This window comes from Sinocyclocheilus anshuiensis, unplaced genomic scaffold (genome assembly GCF_001515605.1).
Source record: "Sinocyclocheilus anshuiensis isolate Anshui unplaced genomic scaffold, SAMN03320099.WGS_v1.1 scaffold222, whole genome shotgun sequence".
NCBI lineage: Eukaryota > Metazoa > Chordata > Actinopteri > Cypriniformes > Cyprinidae > Sinocyclocheilus > Sinocyclocheilus anshuiensis.
The window spans coordinates 2,269,091-2,293,385 of record NW_015542408.1 but is presented as its reverse complement, the minus strand read 5'-3'; the positions used below and the strand labels follow the sequence as shown (position 1 = coordinate 2,293,385).

At 37.2% G+C, this 24,295-nt stretch overlaps 1 protein-coding gene and 4 non-coding genes across 5 annotated transcripts in view; 4 read left to right on the top strand and 1 right to left on the bottom strand.

Moving 5' to 3' along the window:
• The window catches only part of snap25b (synaptosome associated protein 25b), a 43,847-nt gene that overhangs the window by 7,599 nt on the left and 11,953 nt on the right, over positions 1 to 24,295 (bottom strand). Inside the window, exons 2-5 of the mRNA XM_016492442.1 lie at positions 13,562 to 13,692; positions 10,989 to 11,030; positions 9,153 to 9,201; positions 2,794 to 2,911 (exon numbers count right to left, since the gene is read on the bottom strand). Coding sequence (XP_016347928.1) covers positions 2,794 to 2,911; positions 9,153 to 9,201; positions 10,989 to 11,030; positions 13,562 to 13,633 — 281 coding nt within the window. The 5' untranslated portion in view covers positions 13,634 to 13,692. The remainder of the gene's footprint in view (positions 1 to 2,793; positions 2,912 to 9,152; positions 9,202 to 10,988; positions 11,031 to 13,561; positions 13,693 to 24,295) is intronic.
• On the top strand, positions 4,745 to 4,827 carry trnal-uaa (transfer RNA leucine (anticodon UAA)). The gene has a single exon. It is a non-coding gene; the product is annotated as a tRNA-Leu (tRNA).
• On the top strand, positions 4,913 to 4,995 carry trnal-uaa (transfer RNA leucine (anticodon UAA)). Its single transcript has one exon. It is a non-coding gene; the product is annotated as a tRNA-Leu (tRNA).
• trnal-uaa (transfer RNA leucine (anticodon UAA)) lies at positions 5,313 to 5,395 on the top strand. Its single transcript has one exon. It is a non-coding gene; the product is annotated as a tRNA-Leu (tRNA).
• trnal-uaa (transfer RNA leucine (anticodon UAA)) lies at positions 7,454 to 7,536 on the top strand. The gene has a single exon. It is a non-coding gene; the product is annotated as a tRNA-Leu (tRNA).

Sequence of the window (24,295 nt, the reverse complement as noted above, 5' to 3'; positions counted from 1 at the left end):
CCTAACAAACCATACATCAATGGAAAGCTATTTATTCAGCTTCCAGATTATGAATAAATCTCATTTTCGAAAAATGGACCCTTATGACTGGTTTTGTGGTCCAGGGTCACATATGACTGATTTGAATTGGGTTTGTCAAAAACTTGTTTTTAACAGGTTTGAGGTCCAGATACATACGTACCTAAAAAATGGGATTTTTTTCTGCCTGTCTGAACAAAGCTCACAGCAACTCTCAAAGCAATGCAGGTGATTTCCTATAAGCTATACCTTTAATTTCAACCTTTTATGTAAGACAGGGCTTTTTATGGTTTAGGTTAGGTTTATGGTACGCATCGACTTATGCCACTGCCATTGTGACTACAGGAGCTGATATGAAAAGCTCTGACCAGAGGCAGTGAGACTCAACCATGACCTTAATCCTTACAGACACAGGTGTGTGTCTTTAAAAAGAAACATGAATAAAAGTTCTGAGGTAAGCCAAAATCTCCTTTACATTCATCTGCACATGCTTTAAAGTCAACATGAAATCAAAATTGACCTGGTTTACCTTCTTAATACACGTTCTTGTAGTACTGTGCATGATTCATTATCTTTCATTAAAATGTAATAACTTGCATCACCCTTGAAACGACTTTTCTTTTCGGCTTACAAGCCCTCTAATCAAGCCACCTGTCATAAAAAGACCAGTTTCCCAATCCAATCAATTTCCGATGCATAAAATCAAGCTCCCACTCGACATTTTCCCATTGAATATTCATTACACAAACTTGCCTTTCATGTTGACTTTAAAAGTAAAAAAAAATATATACATTTACTGTTTTGCTCTGTTACACTTTGATTACTTCAACCCCAAATACATAAAAGGAATAAGAAACTACCCAATAGTTAACATTCATAAATACTTCATCAAACAACTGGCGTTTGGCGATGGCCTGCATTACCGCTGATGACCGTTCAACACTTTTCAGCCAGTGACAGTTGCTCACATGAGTATTTATGCAGTGCCTGCACCATTATGCAAGAGTTGGTCACACAGAATATTATTAACATAATATTTGCAACTCGTGAAACAGAGAATAATAAGAACCAATGTCTGTGCCCACTTGGATACTGCTGAAAACTTGATTGAATCTGCTTGTGCGTTTACAAGGTTTAAAGGTGCACTAAGTCATTTTTTTCTTTAATTAACAAATAATTTTAAAGTTAATTACAAAATTCCCAGTGAAGAATGAATCTACCCACAACCCTCAAACAATATCTATCAATCAGAGAAATCACTATTACAATGTAAACAAGCAAATATGTTAAACAGTGACGGTCCATTCCTACATAAAGCATTATGAATTACTTCATTGACTTATCTTCCTATACAAAGTATATAGCATTTAATCATTTGTTCAAATAATCCTTGTATGCCATTTTAAAAAGCAAGAAGTTTCTACTCTAAATTCGGATTGGATGAGCCATATTTGTAGCCATACAGTTCTGCAAGATCATACTGTTGTTTCCTGTATCAGCAATGGATTTCTGCTATTGACAGTCAGTTGCTTCTTTTCTGATTAAATCAGTGTTTTTGAACGGATCGGTTGCTTAGTTAATTAGTTACTTAGATTGCTAAATGATTCAAGGACTTACTCAAAGGCAGTCCCTAGTTTAGTTCCTGGAGTAATAATTTTTTTAATGAACCAAATATTCAGTGACTCTCAAACCATTTCAGTAAATGATTCAGTGACTCACTCATTTCAGTGACTCACTTGTTTTGTTCCTGAATGAATCAGTGATTTTGAACAAATCTGTTGAAAAAATGATTCAGTGACTCACTTTCAGTCACCGGTTTCCTTCCTGAATGAATCAATGAACTGTTAAAAAAAAACCGAAGTGACTCACTCAAAGAGAATCATTTTATTGTCCCTAAATGAATCAGTGTTTTTGAACAAATCCATTAAAAAATGATTCAGTGACTCACACATAGTTAGTCTCTTGTTTCCTGAATCAATCAGTGTTTCTGAATGAGTCCCTGAATAAATTAAGACAGTCAAAACAACCAGCAGATGGAGTCACTGAAAAATCCTCACTGTCCGATTGTCTGTGTAACACACGAACAGTGAGGATACAAACAAAGAAATGTCCCAGTGCTGTTGGACAGTTTATGATCATTCTTGGAGCGCCAATTAACCAGTCAAATTTCGTAGACTAGAACTGTTCTAAACAGAACAATAATGACTTAGTGCACCTTTAAGGTATGAATAGCACATAATTAGCAATCAGCTGTACTATAATCAATTACACAGGCTGTTTATATTGCCAAGATAACATTTTCCACCATGTTACCCACATGCAGTGACATGCTTTGCCTTTCAGGAAACCAGCTCTGCCAGCCTCAAGTAAATAAAGCGTGAATTTCTAATCTGCGGTCCACAAAGTTCGTTCAAGGAGTGTGTAATGCTTGCAATTCAAAAAGTAGTACATGCATATTAAGCAGGCACTTAACATTTACGAACAACAGTCCTTGACCAATGGATCAGTGAAGCATAAAGCCCAGCATATTTGCGCATTCAGCCAGCAGAGAGTAGGGCCTACAGCTACAACTATGGGTTAACCAGTGGCACCGTAGACGGACTTAGCTCTACCACCATCCCTATGCACAGAGAAGTAGTCCAGGCAGAGCGCAGTGGGGGGAAGTGGCAGCTACGGAGCGAGCAAGAGCGAGCGTGCAAATTGGCCACGTGCGTTTTCTCCTATTTGTCGGGTTCAGGCAGGCAAGCAGGCATGCAGGCGACAGGCATCACCTACTTGTTACATGGACATGGACATAGACCACAGAGATTTCCTAGATCCGTCAAATTCTTTTCTGCTTCTTTCATGTCCTTATTGATCTGATCCATTCCCTCTTCGATGCGTTCCAGTTGCTCTGATTTAAACATTAGTCAATTACGCCCCCAAAATAAATAAAGAGTGTGGAAAAGGAACAAGGAGAGAAAGAGAAAGGGAAGGCAAGGAGGAAAAGAGGGACAAAAAGAAAGAGAGAGGCTTAAACATTCACAGTGACAAGAGACAGTCAGACAGCAGCAGACAGGTGAAAGCCTTGGACGCTTCACCAGTACCTACTTGTCGCAGGGACATACAAGTCCACAGCATTTGCCTACATCTTTTAAACTTTTCTCAGCTTCCATCATGTCTTTGTTGATATGGTTCATGCCATCTTCAACACGCTCGAGTTGTTCTTGTCAGGACAAAGGGGTGACAGTAATGAAATGAGACTTTGCATCCTTGCAGACAAACGATGATGACAAATGACATCTAAGCTGTCCAGAAACACATCTACTCAAAACGTGAGACATTTGAATGATGCAGTGGGTGGTTAGGTAAGGTCGTGCTGAGAACATGGGCTGAGAAGTAGAGCACATATGCAAATAAAAAAGCGACTTTTCAACCCACATGCATTTACCCGTTTAATTCGTGCTCAATTGACAATTTGCCTTGGATAAATTACAGCAATAATTAAATAATAATTTGTAATAATTAAAGAAATAGTTCAGCCAAAATTAAAAGTCGTCATTTACATGCCCTCATATTGTTCCAAACCAATACAAGTTTTTTGTCCTCCATAAAACACAAAAAATTTATTTTTTCATCTATAGTTTCATGAAGAACCTTTCCATTCCATAAAAGGTCCTTTAGATTTTTTAAATGTTCTTAACACTAAGGAAAAAAAACTGTTCACTGAAAGATTTTTTTTGGAAGAACCAAAAATGGTTGTTCTGTGGCATCGCTGTGAAAACCCCCTTTTGGAACCTTTGTTTTTAAGAGTGATAATAAAATTGAAAGGGGAAAGACTGGGGCTGTCAAGCTCCAAAATCAGCACTGTATAAGAATCATAATCATTCAGTGGAAGAAGGTTCAGGTTCAGAACAACATAAGAGTGACTTTATTTTTGGGTAAACTATCTCTTTAAAATCAAAAAGCATATGCTAATATTTTGTAATAGGGATGCTCTTCTGAGCCTTTAGGGAATCCAGTGGTTGTTGGCATGAATGCTTGGCATCACTGGGCACTTGCTCACTGTAACTGAGCCACCACTGTCTGAGTTAAACTGAAAAAAGAAACAGTCAGGATGATTATGAACGTGTGAACATCGTGAGCAAATGCTGAGAAAGAAAGAAGATGATCAGAAACAGAACAGAAATAAAAAGCAAAAGAGAATGAAATATGGAGCATAAATATTAGTTATTGTGTGGTAAGGGGAAGTAAACTGAAGAATGTAATGGTTGATCATTCATGAACTGAAATGAACAACAGACTGAAGGGATACACATTCCTTTAGGGCTTTAGAAAACTGTAAAATCCCTGGGGGAGCACAACAGATGTTGCCATTTTATAAAAATGAGCAAATATGATATTAAGATTCACTTTTAATTGTCTGTTCATCTGTCCTTAATTGAGCTTGAAAGCTGAACTAAAATTTGTATTCTTCTTAGCTAGTTACAACTGACAGGGTCTAGTGTGAGGTTTCTACCATTGACCGACAACAAGTCAAATGGCTAATTGGGTTTTGCTGCTAATCCCATGAGCAAGAGCAGCGTGACTGAAGAAAGAGGGGGAAGGAGGCGAGAAAGAGATGGTGGGGGACTCGTCTCGTCATTGGTTGACAGTGATATGAAGCATATCTTCACTTTTTTGTATCTTAAGTAGAATAACACAAGGACTGAGCCAGTAGTGTGATGGCACGCAGACTGCACAACAAGCCAGGATGGCCGAGTGGTTAAGGTGTTGGACTTAAGATCCAATGGACAAATGTCCTCGTGGGTTCAAACCCCACTCCTGGTAGCAGAATTATTTCCATATTAATTTCATTGTCAGCAAATGGTACTCAAGATGAGAGCAGGTAGGTCATTATGAACTTGATATAAAAACCAGGATGGCCGAGAGGTTAAGGCGTTGGACTTAAGATCCAATGGACAAATGTCCTCGTGGGTTCGAACCCCACTCCTGGTAGGCAAATGTGAAATTTAAGTATAATAGTTATGTGGTTGTTACCAACAAACTGCTTTCTCAAAACTGATTCTGAAGTACTTCTAAAAGGAATAATGAGGGTTTTATTATCACAAAGTCACCAGGACGGCCAAGCGGTTAAGACATTGGACTTAAGCTCCAATGGACAAATGTTCTCGTGGGTTCGAACCCCACTCCTGGTAGGCAAATGTGAAGTTTAAGTATAGTAGTTATGTGGTTGTTACCAACAAACTGCTTTCTCAAAACTGATTCTGAAGTACTTCTAAAAGGAATAATGAGGGTTTTATTATCACAAAGTCACCAGGATGGCCGAGTGGTTAAGGCATTGGACTTAAGATCCAATGGACAAATGTCCTCATGGGTTAGAACCCCACTCCTGGTAGATTAATGTGGATTTTGAGTAGAATACAGTTATGCAGCTGTATGTGGTTGTGTTACCAACAAGTGAGTCTCTCAAAACTGGTTCTGAAGTACCTCGAAAAGGAATAAAGAAGGGTTGTAGCGTTACAAAATGACTGGAATGGCTGAGTGGTTATGGCGTTGGACTTAAGCTCCAATTAACAAATGTCCAGGGAGATCAAACCCCACTTGTGGTAGTTAATGTCTATTCTAGCATGAATCAATGCAGGAAAGCTGCACTGTTTTAGAAATGACAGAAAACAGACCCCTGCAACCATATTAGAGGAGCAGTCACTTCAACTACCACCTAACAAACAAGGTTTTGGACTTTAGGTTCAATGGGCAAATGTCCTTGTGGGTTCAAACCCCACTCCCAGTAGCAAATGTCAATTCCGTTATGCATAATTGTAGAACATCTGCTTTAACTCATAGAGATGACAGAAAGCATATTGGAGAAGCAATTTCTACAACTACAACACAAACCATAACAACCAAGATGGCCGAGTGGTTAAGGTGTTGGACTTAAGATCCAATGGATGTATGTCCACGTGGGCTCGAACCACACCCTGGGCAATGAAGCTGATTTCAAACATTGGAGGGAATTAAAATTTGTGCTTGGTTAATGCCACGACATATTCTATCTGCAAATAAAACAAATGGAGTACCATGCCTTTTGGGACAGTTAAAACTGTAGGCTGGTACCCAGAGGTTGTAGGTTCGGAATGCAGAAAATATGATTAATGAGCTACCATTGCGGTGCAGACAACTGACTTTATGTAGTTATTTAGTTAAAAAAGGTACATTCTTTATAGGTCTCTTTATATGTCTCCTGAAGTGGACTTCTAACTGGAAGCCTTCTGAGCTCTAGGAGACTATTACATTCAGCAATCACAGCACAGCTTTATGAGACGTGCTGTTGTTCTGCTCTAAAACTGGAGGCAAGAAAGGTAGCAGGATCATTTAAGGTAGGAAATGGATTGTCCTGAGGCAGTCTGAGGAACATAATTTAACACAAAACGAGAAGAAGGGCTGTATGTTGTTTTGACAGACTAATTAAAATTTCTCTTCCATGTGGAAAGGAACTCAACATTTCTTATTATCCACATAAAACCGAATAAAGCCTCAAGCATTATAAAGGCTTAATTTGTCAATAGAGACGTGACTGTTTCTATTAAACCGAGTCACATCATTGATAAATCAATTATAGTTTTACTTTTCATAAAAATGCCTATGCTGTTCGTGGAATGGAGCATGTTTGTCTAATTATCCTGAAATAGCATTGAGTGTTAACTGGAAAGTCTTTCGCCCCAGGGATTGTACACAGATATATTTCATCTGGTGAAGAGGAGAGCTGTTTGTCATTACCAGCAACATCGATCGTTCAATTTACCTCTTTACATGACTCTCAAAGCTTCACTTTTGACATGACGGCCTGATGTTTATAATTGTTCAAAATCATTTCTTTAATCTGCAAAACAGCTCATCTGACAAAGTGTTACGAGTAGCCTATAGACAGTTAAGTTAAAATAAGCAAATAAAAATGACTTACTGCACAACCTTATTAAATGATTCCATAATGAGTTTTTCGCCGTAACTTACCTCCCTGTTCATCCAGCATAACCAAAGTTCTGATACCAGCATCTTTACTCTAATCCATCAAGAATGGGTTGGACTTAAGATCCAATGGACAAATGTCCTCGTGGGTTCGAACCCCACTCCTGGTAGGCAAATGTGAAATTTAAGTATAATAGTTATGTGGTTGTTACCAACAAACTGCTTTCTCAAAACTGATTCTGAAGTACTTCTAAAAGGAATAATGAGGGTTTTATTATCACAAAGTCACCAGGACGGCCAAGCGGTTAAGACATTGGACTTAAGCTCCAATGGACAAATGTTCTCGTGGGTTCGAACCCCACTCCTGGTAGGCAAATGTGAAGTTTAAGTATAGTAGTTATGTGGTTGTTACCAACAAACTGCTTTCTCAAAACTGATTCTGAAGTACTTCTAAAAGGAATAATGAGGGTTTTATTATCACAAAGTCACCAGGATGGCCGAGTGGTTAAGGCATTGGACTTAAGATCCAATGGACAAATGTCCTCATGGGTTAGAACCCCACTCCTGGTAGATTAATGTGGATTTTGAGTAGAATACAGTTATGCAGCTGTATGTGGTTGTGTTACCAACAAGTGAGTCTCTCAAAACTGGTTCTGAAGTACCTCGAAAAGGAATAAAGAAGGGTTGTAGCGTTACAAAATGACTGGAATGGCTGAGTGGTTATGGCGTTGGACTTAAGCTCCAATTAACAAATGTCCAGGGAGATCAAACCCCACTTGTGGTAGTTAATGTCTATTCTAGCATGAATCAATGCAGGAAAGCTGCACTGTTTTAGAAATGACAGAAAACAGACCCCTGCAACCATATTAGAGGAGCAGTCACTTCAACTACCACCTAACAAACAAGGTTTTGGACTTTAGGTTCAATGGGCAAATGTCCTTGTGGGTTCAAACCCCACTCCCAGTAGCAAATGTCAATTCCGTTATGCATAATTGTAGAACATCTGCTTTAACTCATAGAGATGACAGAAAGCATATTGGAGAAGCAATTTCTACAACTACAACACAAACCATAACAACCAAGATGGCCGAGTGGTTAAGGTGTTGGACTTAAGATCCAATGGATGTATGTCCACGTGGGCTCGAACCACACCCTGGGCAATGAAGCTGATTTCAAACATTGGAGGGAATTAAAATTTGTGCTTGGTTAATGCCACGACATATTCTATCTGCAAATAAAACAAATGGAGTACCATGCCTTTTGGGACAGTTAAAACTGTAGGCTGGTACCCAGAGGTTGTAGGTTCGGAATGCAGAAAATATGATTAATGAGCTACCATTGCGGTGCAGACAACTGACTTTATGTAGTTATTTAGTTAAAAAAGGTACATTCTTTATAGGTCTCTTTATATGTCTCCTGAAGTGGACTTCTAACTGGAAGCCTTCTGAGCTCTAGGAGACTATTACATTCAGCAATCACAGCACAGCTTTATGAGACGTGCTGTTGTTCTGCTCTAAAACTGGAGGCAAGAAAGGTAGCAGGATCATTTAAGGTAGGAAATGGATTGTCCTGAGGCAGTCTGAGGAACATAATTTAACACAAAACGAGAAGAAGGGCTGTATGTTGTTTTGACAGACTAATTAAAATTTCTCTTCCATGTGGAAAGGAACTCAACATTTCTTATTATCCACATAAAACCGAATAAAGCCTCAAGCATTATAAAGGCTTAATTTGTCAATAGAGACGTGACTGTTTCTATTAAACCGAGTCACATCATTGATAAATCAATTATAGTTTTACTTTTCATAAAAATGCCTATGCTGTTCGTGGAATGGAGCATGTTTGTCTAATTATCCTGAAATAGCATTGAGTGTTAACTGGAAAGTCTTTCGCCCCAGGGATTGTACACAGATATATTTCATCTGGTGAAGAGGAGAGCTGTTTGTCATTACCAGCAACATCGATCGTTCAATTTACCTCTTTACATGACTCTCAAAGCTTCACTTTTGACATGACGGCCTGATGTTTATAATTGTTCAAAATCATTTCTTTAATCTGCAAAACAGCTCATCTGACAAAGTGTTACGAGTAGCCTATAGACAGTTAAGTTAAAATAAGCAAATAAAAATGACTTACTGCACAACCTTATTAAATGATTCCATAATGAGTTTTTCGCCGTAACTTACCTCCCTGTTCATCCAGCATAACCAAAGTTCTGATACCAGCATCTTTACTCTAATCCATCAAGAATGGCAAAGCAAGAGAAAAGAGGAAATAAACAGGTGAGAGAAGCCTACAGGTGAACAGAAAGGAGATTCACACATATTTAGGTCAGATATAAGATGAGAAAAGAACAGCAGGGAATAAAAGAGCTTTTCAGAAGAGGACAGACTGTAGCGCACAGCATTATTACAACTATTGAAATTCTTCAAGAGCGCTTTATTCATTTGGCAGGTAATTATAAGAAGGCAATGAGGTGGCAGACAGTATGGAGCTAAAATTAGCTCAGAATTGTAAACAGAGCACTGGATTGAACTCTGAAGGTATGAACGCATGTGTGAGTGCAATATGGTGAGTCGTTCTCTGAGGCACATGCAGGTTCTATTGACCTAAATAAAACAGCTGCTTATCTTATTCCGAATCACACATCACCTCATTATTTTAACTAGATGATTGAGCACTGCTGAGGTTTGTTATCACAGCACCAAGTATCTACAGGAATCTTTATATGTAATGAAAAACAAATATTAATACTTAATTTAGTAAAATATCCCCACTTATCAGCTCTGTCAACTAATTTTATACTAATAATAACAGGTATGTGCATTTACTCAGCATTTAATCAAAGTGACATATGGCATAATTGAAACTGGAAGCGTTTAATATGAAATCAGATGCAAGAACCAGATGGGAACATTATATTTGTTCAGCACCGCTAACCTTTGAAGTTCATTAGCAGCCCAAGTGTGCAATTGTCTTCCAGCAATGGCAAAAATGAAGCGGGAGAATGATTTGTTCATAACTTGGATAACCAATTTCAAGATGTAATTCACAAAACTTGGTACTGGGCCTGTTTTTTAAGAACCATTAAGATATAGAAATAAAAAATATTATGCATCTTGGCTGCAATAACCCTTCTGGAACCTTCATATTATACTAACAATACCATTCAAAAGTTGGGGTCTGTATTTTTTTTAATAAGAAATGAATAATTTTATTCAGCAAGGATGCATTAAATTGATTTTAAAAACACAGTAAATATTTTAACATTGCTGCAAAAAAAAAAAAACTATTTTTAAATAACAACCATTTTCAACAATTAATGTAAGAAATCTTTCGTTAATCTCCAAATCAGCATATTAGAATGGTTTTTGAAGGATCATGTGACAATGAAGACTGAAGTACAAATTCATTTTAAAGTTATTTTAAATTATTACAATATTACTGTTTTTATTGTTTTTCTGATCAGGTAAATGTAGCCTTGGTGAAGAAAACATGTAATAAAAAAACAAATAAACAATATGATTTATACTCGCTATCATACTAAAACTAAAATTTAGGTTTCTGATCGTTATAATGCCAAAGCAACCACTATTTTTTCTCAACACCATCTTTCATCTCCACATGTGGGGTCAGGAATGTTTGATCCCTATTAGACACTAAAGACTTGTTTTTTCTCCAGTGTCTCGCCGCTGCCCTATCAGTAACACATAGATGGAGTTTCTCTGAAATCATTATTGATTTTTATCACAGAGCGGAAATTCGGTGCTATTTCACCGTCTCCATTTCTGACCTTCAGCGGCCATGAAAACAAGCAGTGCACCAAACTCTGTGTAAAAACGGCTTTTCATATACAGCCAAACCGATGAGCAAGAATTTCTCCTAGTGATCACAGTGTGTCATTTACAGATATATGACTTCAGTCTATATTTTATATCTTCAATATGCAATATGTAACTGAATATGTTGACAGAACAGCATGATGGTTTTCTGCTATTTACTGAGTTAAATCAATATCTTACCTCTTCGACCAACTGCAGCATGCGGCGAGTACTTTCCAAAGACTGTAAAAAGAAAAATACACTTATTATTACCCACAATGCACACAACAGCTAATATGTTCCTGCCTGTTGTTTGGTTCTTCGTGTTGTTATTTGAATGCTATGTGTCGAGCACCACAGTTGGTACAAGGCCATAATGTTCATAATGTCAGTTCCGACAGAATGTTACTAATGGCTGCCAAGTTCAAACTGAGCTGAATGTACAGCCATTTCTGTTCCCCCTCCTTTCCTTCCTGTTCCTTCAAAGAAAGCTCAAGATAGTATTATCCACTCATGAATATTTAAAGCTCTCCCATTCCAGTCCAGTGTATATATCTGAGATGAAGAAATATGACTGCGCCGCACCACAGGATGCTCAATAGCAGGCTGGGATTAAAGATCATTATTGAGATCTTGATTTTCTTTTTAGAGAGCTATCACCAAGAGTCATACCATAGATCATATGGAAGCATACACCACCTCGTCATTGTGAGGCTATGAAGGTGAATGGTGTCATTTTTTCAGTGTTAATACTGTCTCATGTGTCACTTTAATGCACTAGTCATTGACAAGTTGTCAAGACAAACAGTCAACTAGCTGGCAAGTAAATTTTTATCTCACACAATGATCAGCTTGTTTATTGATGCTATTTAATCGAGAGAAAAATTTGCCTCTGGAAAACGTTTGTTTACGTTTGTAAGCATCCTGGCTTGTTTGTGAATGCTTCAAATTAACCAGACGATTTCAGAAGTCTGGTTTTCAGTGTGCATATATTGTGAATGCGAAGTGCTCCAGTTTTAGTCTATTTTCACATTTACGTAACTTCAAATATATCAGTTGTTGCATGTCACCATACATAACAAATGACATGCAACTAATTTTTCAATATAGAACATTCCGTAGACTATGGAAACCTGTTTCCGCCACTGAATAAAAAATAAAAAGGTAATTGTGACTTTTTAAAGTAAACTCGTAAAGTCCAGTTCTGAGGAGAAAAAAAAGAAAGATATGTTGTCAGAATTGTGAGTTTATAGCACACAATTCTGACTTCATTTCTCACAATTGCGAGTTTATATCTCACAATTCTGAGAAAAAAAGTCAGAATTGCGAGTTTGTATCAGGCAATTCTGAGAAAAAAGTCAGAATTGCAAGATGTAAAGTCAAAATTGCAAGAAAAAAAATTAAATTGCGAGATAAAAAGTCACAATTACCTTTTTTTTTTTTTTTTTATTCAGTGGCGGAAACAGGCTTCCACAGTGTATTTTTGCATAGTTTATATACGAATATTGTATTCATTCATATTTTACATAAGATTTTATTTTTATATTTTCAGTTTTCATTTTAATTTTAGTTGAAGTTTTACTAATTTTGCCTTTACTACTTTTTTGCTTTATTTTTTACCTCAGTTTTAGTACATTTATTACTTCAACTTAAACCTCTTTTTTTTTCAGTTAGTTGCCAAGCACAAATTTCTCATTTTCACATTTTTCACTAATTTTCCATTTAGTATTAATTTATTAAATGCATTTTTTCCCAGCCTTATTTCAATTACAAAAAAAAACGATTTGTAATAATCTTTGTTGTAGTTAATGGATTAATGTAGGGGTATTGTGGATGACAGTGTTTTGGACACCTGTCTGGAAACAACCGTTTTTGTTTTTTGTTTTTCTCCATTTAGTGCCACTAGTGGCACATTAATTGCACAATTCACCTATAAGCAGTGTTAAAACAAAAATTGTGTTATTTAAGGATTGATTAAAATAAAAATGATAATGTGTTTTTCTTAAAGGGATAGTACACCCCAAAACGAATTCAATCACCCTCATGTTTGTTCCAAGCCCACATGACTTTCTTCTGTGAGAAAAAAATCCATACAATGAAACTAGGTTTCAATGTTGTTTTGGGCTTCACTGATTTGAACTGTACGGATAATATTCTTGAAAATATCTTCTTTTGTTACACACTGGCTTAGAACGACATGAGGTTGAGTAAATGATAACAGAATTTTTAATTCTGGGTGAACTATCCCTTTTTTGTCATAGTAAAACAATCAAGGACACATGTGCAGTTGCCACGTTAACAATGCACTAGCATTCTGATGACATGGTCAATCACTTGTGTTACCCCTCCTACATGCAGTTGTGTGTCAAAGTTCTGATTGTTCAGCAGGAGACCTGTGTGATTAGAGGTCTATCAAAGCCAGTGCAGAACCCCCACTGGGCAGGTGCTGTGAGGGAGGCTGTTTCTGTCTGAAATAAGTGGAGAACCTCTCACTGATCACCACTGCTTCTGCCTGGTGATAACCAAGCAGCTTCCACTGCTCCATGACAAATAGATGAGAAGTCTTAATATAGAGCTGCTTCATTTTGCACAAAACGGATTTATTAATTCAGAGATGCTCTTTAGAGTGGTTCTGTCTTCTACTGCACGTCTCGGAAGTCATGGTGTGTTCCTTCTCCTTCACGCTGGGACGGGTCTATTTATAAACAGAAGCTGTCGTATTTAGGGTTTATTTTTAGACGTGCATCTCCCATGCATGTTGAAGGTGTACTTACCTCATCGCCCAGCTGATCAGCTCTGGCCTGCATGTCCGACAGCTCGTTGCGCATGTCAGCCTCGTCTGCCATGGCTGTTGGAGGGATGAGGTGCTCGCCTCTAAATGGGAAGTGTAGCTCTTACTTGAAGGCTGGAAAAGAGATGAAAAATGCTTTGTTTTAGGCTATGCCAAAGACACACCAAAGCGAGCAATCCAGACAGATCTGGTACAGCAATGCACAAAAAAGTTCAATAATATCTTGTTGAATGAACAAACAGAATTTATAAGTGACTCACAGTGCCGTGCATTGCATGTACGTCTCTGCATTTTATTCTATTTCCATTTGAAGACAAGAATCGAGCAAGTATTGCATGGCAGTCAATATATCTAGACTCATTCTCAGAAACTGACTCATCAATTCAAGGACTCGGGTTACTCAAAGCTAAAAAAATAGAAAGAGAAAAACGATAGGCATAGAAGATGTGTACTGAGAATTACATTATGAATTCATTGCTACTTCTAAAAAAAATGCAGGAAATGTAAAGGAATTGCTGAAAATGTACTCTCAGGCCATCCAAGATGTAGATGAGTTGGTTTATTCATGAGAAAAGCTTTGGAGAAATTTAGCATTAGTACTTCACTTGCTCACCAATGGATCCTCTGCAGTGAATGGGTGCCGTCAGAATGAGAGTGCAAACAGCTGATAAAAACATCACAATAATCCACAGGTAATCCACATGACTCCAGTCCATCAATTAACATCTTGTGGAGTGAAAAGCAGTTGTTAAATGTGAATTGATGGACTGGAGTCATGTGGAGTGCTTGTGAACTATTGTGATGTTTTTATGAACTGTTTGGAGTCTCATTTTGACGGCACCCATTCACTGCAGAGGACCAATTGGTGAACAATGATGTAATGCGACATTGTAAGCTAATTTAAATTTTGGGGTAAATTATTCCTTTAAAGTCAACAAAACTGACCTTCTAAATATCTTCTAAAAATACATCTAATCACATAAGTAAAATGGGTCATGAGCACCTTTTAATGTTGACTTCAAAGACAAATGCTCTATCTAGACTGACCACAGGGTCATTTTCAAGAGTGTTCACTGAAATTATACATATGGCACATCTATTTGTATCAAGGGTCTTGGATGCTTTCATAAATGCCAGTGTGTCTCATGAGATCATTTATTCTTTTCACTGAAACTCAAGCACAAACATATAAAGATGTTTTTTAATCTAGTTTAAATGTAGAAAAGCATTGGACACAAGTGTGTCATGTTGGCTGCAGCATCATCTTGGCATCCGGGCACTGGCATGCTTCCCTTATATTCCTCATCTCTTGGCATGGAAAACGCTTAATCTGCCTACTGTTGATCAACATAGGGACCAATCAGAGATTTTGTCAAGATCGACCACTTTATCACTACACAATGTCTTTAAACAGACAATAGATTGCATTTCTTTTATGCATTTAACATGTCTGTCCAACCCCGCTTACAATGCTTTCAAATTAGTAATTTTATCTGTTATCTGCGAACCAAAGCCATGACCTTTGCATTGCTCGCATTGTGCCAGTTGAGCTAGAGACAAAAAGAGTTGACACTTTTTTTTCTGGTTGGACGGCGCCAGGAATACATGACCACCAGTCCATGCAATGTTACTTTAATCAAGTGTAAGTTGGCATCAAGTCATGTAAATATATTGCCAGAAATCTGCTGGAACTGCTGCTGGTGCTCCCTGTCATTAGCCATTTCATCTTACGCCAACTGGAAAAGGCAGCAGACCTCTGATACTCCATCTTCTCCCTGGCTGCTCTATCTATCTCTCTCTCTCTGCGCTCCAGTGGTGAGAGGTCCAGAGAAAACATGAGTAATTAACTTATTCTCTTTTCTATTATAAGACAATTAGATTAACTAAACAATCACATTTCTTAGTTTCAAGTGAACACTCAAAATACATTATTTGGGTAACACTTTACAATAATTAACTAACACTTTAATACATTAACTAACATTAACTAATGGAACCTTATTGTAAAATGTTACAATTATTTGTTATTAAAGCATATATACGTTCACAAAAACACTTAAATTAAACAGAAAAGCAAGCAGGTGCATGATTTGGCATGGCAGCCAATACAAATAATTAATAACCGTTTCCTTACCTAAATCCTGCGTTTGGACCAGGCTCGGTTGCAGAATCACATCACTTTGTGCTTCTGAAATTAGGCTATTATCTTTTTCAATATAGTGTAGTAGTTAGCTATCTCTGTGTCGTACGTGGCCGCTTGTCAAGCACGGAAAACACACGTTTTATTTAAATTCTGAATATATTATCGTATACAGAATGAAAAGAGCGCTCCCTTTAAATTGATTAAAAACTGTCACTCATTCATCACGATCTCACAAAGTTCCGTTTTAACCAATGAATGTGACCACACAACTTTTTTTTAATGAAGTTACGAGCATGATAGAACTCAGCACTGGACAAAAAGAGGTGAGTGCGTGGATTCCAACGTAAACACATTTGATTGTCCATTGCGTTGTAGAAATCAACAAACATGTCTGTGATTGGCTACTTTGATCCCCTCTGCGAAAATGCATTGTAAAATCATTTGACGCTTTCCAAAACAGAAGGGCAGATACACTGGATTGTTTTCCAAATCTATTTCGTTATGCTATTATTACGAAGAAAACTGATCCTAGAACAGGAGTTATGAGCAGCTTTTCCATCTAAAAGCAATCAGTTAGACTATTTTACACTATGAGTTAGACTATTATACACGCGAAACTAAAGTCTGGCCGCCCCCCGGGCCCCCCCTCTGGTGCCGGGCCTGATTTATATATACATAAATGGAGAGCCCCCATTCTATCTAACATATAGGCCCACTCACATATGCAGAGTATTTGAACCCCATCCTTCATTGTGGCAGATTTAGATTTATTACATATTCAATTGTATTTCATCGACATTTTGGCTAAATTTAAAGTTTCTCTTGACCTGTTTCCTTAATCGAACATGTAGCGTATTTGGTGACGCTCTAATACTGAAATCTCTAACAATGATTGGTTATGCAAATTTAATATCCACCCTTGATTGGTCAGTTTGGTAATAAGTCGAGCTTTTTAGCCGCTCCTTGTAACATTCGTGCAGCGATAAAAACTAGTGTGGGCTACCGCATATGAAAGAAAAACAATATTTCATCATCTGTATTGGAATTATGTCCATAGACGTGTAAATTAAAACAAAAGCTTCACTTATGAGGCTCAGTTTGCCTATTATGCTATTTCGCTTGTGAAAGACTCGATGCTATTGAACTAATCTGTTGCGGAGAGACTCGTTCATAATATTCAGTCGCTTAAGTTACTTGTCGCCACCTACTGTTGTAATGATGTAACATACAGAATGATTCACCGAATTAAACAGCAAACAAATCTGAACGAATCTCTTTGGTGAACTGAATCAACCGATTCAAAGTCATCGATGAATCAAAGGCCCTGTCCCAAATGGAACACTTCATGTGCACTTGCGGTCTTATGGACTTACAATGGCCGCCGTGTGCGCGTGTCCGTTAAGTCCACGAGACCGTAGGGTGTCCCATTTGTCATTTTAGCATTCAGAAGGGTGCTCGCGAGCGCCCCCCTTCTGCGGCCGTTATGCGCCCTCGATCCGCACTTCTGCCAAGCCCGCACTGGGGCGAGCTCCGCAGCAGACTTCTACCCGACAGTCAAAGCGGCATTACGTCACGAAAGTGCAGACTCAGAGGAAGACCGTGAGGGTTTAGGGTGCCATTTGGGACAGGGTAATTCAGTAGAGTTGATTCCTTTATAGAGTCGACTCTTTTTGGAATCGACTCCCAGATTTACTAAAATGTAAATAATTTAAAAGTTTTAAGTATTAAAGTTACAAGTACAAGACAACACTTTGGTAATTAGTAACTTTAAATAGATCAGAATTTATATCAATCTGAATCTGGGTGAACTCAAAAGCATGTTCAAATTTGCATATACGCTGCATGGCAAGAAAAGAGACAAATCTATTACAGTGGAAATAGGTCACCATCTATGAATTTTGTTGATAGTGATTTCATTTGATTGTTAATAGCCAGCATGTCTTTTTATTCGATTGAATTTATTGATTAAATAAGAACCTGACATAAGAGGACACAGATAGCCTATGACAATAACCATCCTTTATAGCTCTCTTTTTTATTCCAGTTCTTTCTATAGAAGCTGTTATAAAAGAATCATTTGTGAGGAAACCTCAAACTGCCATGTCTCACACTTTCACTATCACACTAGAAATGCAATGCCTCAAAAATAAATTGTCAAGCCTCCTCAAGTGCCAATTATGTTTAGAAAGAGCCACATATCTTAAGGGGAAAAAAAGAACATTTCTAAGAAAATCTTAGTAACTCAAAGCTTACAAAAGTATGTGACAGCATAAGGTCACATATTCATGACATATAGTGTGTGAAAATGATGCTACACAAATGAATCTAAATGTAAAAGCAACCCAGAAGCCTACAGCAAAGTTTGTCATTGCGATTTTATAATGTGTGAGGACTCTTGAGGTCAAGCCCATGATGTCCTTTGCAGACTGATGTCAATGTAGCAGAAATCTACCGTGGGGTACAAGCAGTGAGTTCAGAACTATATTTGCTTCATGACTCGCCAGATATTTAATGTTTCATGTCCATAAAACATAGCATGGAGTGCAGTGCATGAAAAATGAATTACGCTTTTATTTTGTTCTTTTGTGAGTGCAGTGAACGCCAGCTGAATATAATTGTGAGCACGTCGTTTGTGGATCTGTCACCATCTAGCACAAAATAATGAAACATTTTTCAGAAGTTGGAGTAAAAATAATCACACACTCCCTAGAGAGTGTGGCACCATGGTGTGCGCTGTTCGAACACCTCCGCTCAGTTTGAATGAACCAGTGAAGTTTTATATTCATCTGTGACCTGTATCTGAAGGGTTGCTGTCCATCTCTTTGCACCCTGGAGAGTACAACAGTACTTGCTGGTTATTTAAAGCACTCTTGTTGAACTTGACATTTACTAATAGTAACAATTAAATTTGAAGGTCTCAAATGACCATGTCCAAACACGTCAATGAAATGGGCTGTTCAGAATAGCATGCTACTTACTATGTAGTGTACTTTGCATAATATGCAAAAATAAAACACCAAAATAAAATGTACAGAATACCTGGATCACAAACTACATCTCCTTCTTGACTGATTGTGCTCTCAGAATTATGGCTGTACTGAGAAGAGCTAAGATATTTTTATACAAAACTGGATTAAAAATGCAACGATTTTATTTCCCAGAATTTGACGTCACTTTCTAAATTAAACCTGCAACATGCTGAGCTCATGTGGCAACGATGTAGCACAGAAATGTTTTATCAGAAACATTTATCATTGCATTTATCACTTTACAAATGTTTTTTAATGCATTGCAATTAGAAAGATTGGAGTCAGTAGGAATTGTCTTTCTTTTTGAATACAATTAATGCTTTAATTCAACAAGCATGCATTAAACTGACTGTAAAGGACAAAAGTGACTGTAAAGACATTTACAATATCACAAAGATTTTATTTAAAATAAATGGTCTGTTTAACTTTTCATTAATCAAAGAATAGGAAAAAAAGGCTTCCACAAAAAATACTGAGCAACACAACCGTAAATTCAGCTTTGCCATAACAGGAATAAATTAAAATATCAAGGATCACAAAAGACATAATTCATTTAAATACACAACATAATCACAGTTATATGCAAAAAACAAGGATGGAAACTATCTTAAAAATGCAAATATGAGAGCATGGCAACCTAAAATATTAATTCTTAAACCAACATCCAACAGACGTGAGCTTGCATGGTCTTTAAGGAGGACACTGGTATGATTTATCTCAAACAATACAATGGAAACGGCATCTTCTTCAGGTGATAAACAAGAAATTAGAGATCCAGTTACACTGTATACGACGTCAGTCTCATCGACGTGCTTTCTCTCCATCTCTCACTCCATTACTATCTCTCCTGAGCCAAGCTAATTCAGTATTTCATTAATAATGGACGACGTGTCAGATAAGGAACAAGAGCAATGGCTTTCTCATTGGCCAGCATTTTCTTCCAGCCTCGTCTCTACAGTGCCGTGGATGCACAGGCCATCTTGTAAATCATTGTTCTTCAAGGACGTGGCTTATCCGCCAAACCAGAGTTAATCTACACCCTGAGAGAAAAACTACATGCCAGCTGTGGGCGTACTTTCCTTTTCCTGTCATGAAAATGGCCTGGACTGATGTATCAGGGCCAATTTTGTCAAGCGGCATCACAGACTCTTAATCCAAAGCAACTTACATTGCATTCAAGCATTCAAGGAACAAAGTCCAATGTTTTTGGTTTACCTGGGAATATGACCTTGCCAGCAGCAAGCGCTTTACTGATTGAGTCACCGGGGCTTACTGTAATTTTTTATTTTTTATGAATTTTTTTGCATTCATAAACTTAAACTGCACTAAAAAAAAATGTTGTAAAAACAGTTTTGACTCAGAAATTGCTAGTAAATTTCACAAATAATACAAACAAACAGCAAGAAACATATATTACAAGTGAGATTTTGAAGTAGAAAAACTTCAAAATATTTTCTTGTAAAATGTGCTCCAATAATTTATATTATTACTTTTAATAATCATTTTATTTACAATCTTGACAAATCCCTTTTACAGTGCACTGAAAAAATGTTGGTGTAATACTAAGAAATTGCTAGTAAATTTCACAAATAATTGCAAAGAAATGACAAGTAACGCATTGAATTCAATGTCAAATGTACTCCAATAATCTTTTTAATTTACAGCTTAAAAAATATTTTTTTGTGTGTTTGTGTGTGTATCTGAATAAGATTTAGCAATTTATTTACAAAATTTACTTAACTACAAAACATTTTCTAGCAGTTATAAATTTCAATCATAGAGATACTTTCCTCTTTGCAAACCTTTATTAGCATAAATTTGAATCTTTTTCAATGAATGAGGGAAAATTATTCAACCTACAAGAATGAGAGTTCAATAAACACACATTTGTGTATACCAACACAAGGGCCTGTGCATTGCATTTTTCTCTTTAGCATGCAAAAGGTCATTTCGTTTAGCCCTTTGGCAAGTGTTGTGTTGTGCAAACCACCTCTGACGTGATGGGCAAGTACAAGGTTGATATATACTGCCTTGACATTGAGGAACAGGTTTGTTGAACTCTGGCCATATAGAAAACAGGAACATGGCTTTATTACATAATAAGCGTCTTCTAGTGATTATTCATTTGGGAGATATTGCCTTTTTATATTCATGAGTGAAAACATGCCATTATGTTGCACAAATGACAAAAACTATACATCCATTTATACAGTATGTCCATTTAATAAAGAAAAACCTTCTCTGAATATGGTTATTATTACCTTTGTGCTGTTGTCTCTAAACAATATTTGCCATCTCCATTTGTATTTAATGTGATGGTGATGGATCTTGATTATTATAAATAAAGACCTGAACTAGCACCGAACAAAAACATGGTTCAAAAGGCTTGGTTCTGAAATATTTTGATGTGCATAATCAAATCCACCTGGACTGAAAAGGACACATAATTTCATTTCTGCATCAAATAACCTCCAGTTCAACATTTTAGCAGATTTTCTTTTATAAGAACTAGCTGCTGCAAAAACGACCCTCGCAATGTGATGCTTAATGTTAACGACAGACCAAAACCACATTAATGACTCAGCTGCTATTGTGCACATAAAATAAGCAGAATAATTAACAGAGTACTCAGAGTGATCTGACATTTTCACAGAACATTTACAATATGTGATAAACAGCATCCAGCTGATTCTGCCTTTGAGATATTTATGCAATTATACAACTAAAAAATAAATAAATCACACTAAAAATGCAACAGCGTATGATGAATGACATACAGTCAAAATCACTATTATTTTAAAAATATTTTTATCGGGAAATATGTCTGCTACTGCATGTGAATATAATAGGGCTGTTAAAGGGATAGTTCACCCAAAAATGAAAATTCTGTCATTAATTACTCACCCGCAAGTCGTTCCAAACCTGTAAGACATTCGTTCATCTTCGGAACACAAATTAAGATATTTTTGATGCATTCCGAGAGCTCTCTGACCCTCGCATAGACAGCAAGGATCCTTACACGATCAAGGCTCAGAAACGTAGCAAGGACATCGTTAAAATATTCCATTTTGAACCACTGATGTCACATGGATTATTTTAACGATGTCCTTGCTACGTTTTAATAAAATGAATGCAAGATTCATGTCATTTTTAGAGTTTATTGTAGCTAATGACAGATTAACCTCCAAAGAGCACATTTTAAGCAAATCTTCATGTTGCTAGCAATATCAGGTAAGCGCTGACAAAGAAAAGAGCAGGTGCTTCTTTATAACACATCCCAGTACAAATTCCAAAAGCACATTGCTCAGCAGGATGTGTCACCCTGCACAGTTAAGAATAGCTGGCAATGATGAAACATAGAATAAAAAGTCTGCCTGATGAAGGACAAAAAGTTCATTGAGCATTCAACACAATGTGAGGAAGAAGATGAATGTGACCCCAGTCATCTACGGCCAGATGTTACGGCCTCCTCCACATCTCATGAAGAGAGCAATGAATGAGTGTCTTTTATATCAAAACAGAGTTCATAAAAAGAAAAGGATGTTTTGGATAGAGGTCACAGGTCAGTGAGATAAACAGAGCCGTCACTCAACATTTCAGTGTATCCTCCAAAAGAGATCGAACTGCCGCCCCCTCCAGAGACCTGCTGCCTGATGTGTATTAAACCCGTCAGGCTGCGTCACGTCGGCCATGCTGGGCGACATGGGGCTACAGATTAAACCCACTACTCAAAGAGGATTTATGGCCCACTGGCTTTCTTTACAACAAGCTTACTACATTGTCCCGCCTCTTCTGTTGAATTCATTTACAACAACTTATGAGATTAATTGAAAGAAATCTCTCACACATTTATATGTCAATTCAACAGATTAATTCATAATTTTTTTTTTTATTGGAACAATTATTCATTTTTAAACAATTAATCTTAACAAATTAATAAACAGAAATGAAAATGTTCCTTAATGTACAAAATTAACTACTAAAACTGAAATAAAAATGAATAAAAATTATAGACAGATAGACAGATAGATGATAGATAGATAGATAGATAGATAGATGGATAGTCATAAAGGTCTAAGAACGAAGCAGCATGAATGTGTATAGTGATAGTGTATAATACATAATAATTTACTGTATTTATACATAAATCTCTTCTGTAATATTGCAGTTAGTGAATAAATGCTCTGTAAAAACATTTGAGATTATCCTGCTTGGCATGACGGGAACTGGCTGTGACCCCATGGGGAAACGTTTAATAAAGATTTTACTCCCCAGAAAACACTTCCAGCACAGTGTTATCTGGCACAGGCACGAGTCTAATAATTATAATCATATGTGATGTTTACTCTTGCAGAAGTGCCTTTATGCATGATTTAGTCTCATGCCACACCAAATGTTCCCTTAATATGCAGCATAATCAGATCTCATTCTGCACAAAACCGTGTCACTGGATATTCCAGCTGTGACCTCCATCCTGAAGCTGATACTTCCTCGTATATCAGTAAAAGCAAAGGTCTTTCCACTCCTCTACCATTACCTGATCTCACGTTCCCTAGACAGCCATTAGACAGCAAATCCCATTCAGTTTAAAGCTTGATAACCACGACAACCGGGAAAGAACGAGAGGAGAAACAAAGGAAAACCAAACTTGGTTTCAAACATGACATATCACTATCTAGATGTTTACAAGCCAACTCAGAAAACAATAAGGCACAGTAAAGGACAGAAATAGAGAGAGAAAGAGAAAATGGTGGGACATCCAAACAGCACAGACAAGTGTAATGTGCAAGTTACCAAGCAACCTGAAGAACCATACAATCATAGAAAGCAGATTTGCCTCCATCCTATCTATCTTGTTCCACATCGAATAAAGAGATCATCTATTTTATCCACCTATAATAAAGGAAAAGTTCCCCGCAAAATGAAAATCTGCTTAAGATTTACTCACTCACAGACTATTCAAGATGTAGATGAGTTTGTTTCTTCATCAGAACAGATTTGGAGAAATTTAGCATTCCACTTCCTCAACAATGGATCCTCTGAAGTGAATGGGTGCCGTCAGAATGAGAGTCCACACACCTGATAAAAACATCACAATAATCCCCAAGTAATCCATACCACTCCAGTCCATCAATTAATGTATTGTGAAGTGAAAAGCTGTGCATTTGTAAGAAACAAATGCATCATTAAGTTGTTTTAACTTTTAACCATTGCTTCTGGCCAAAATACTAGTCCATAATCCATAACCACGAACAACTAGTCCATCTCCTGTTGTCCTCTCACATCAAAATCCACCAACATATTTATTTAGGACTGTTTTTGCTTGTAATGGTGCTTGGTCTGTGCATATTTCCCTCCTGATTCAGACGAGATGACTTTTTCACTCAAGCAACAGTTTGAAGTTAATAACATCTTAATGATGGATTTGTTTATTACAAACATGTGCCTTTTCACTTCACAAGATATTAATGTACTGGCGCCATGTAGGTTACGGATGTTTTATCAGCTGTTTGGACTCTCATTCTGACGGCACCCATTCACTGCA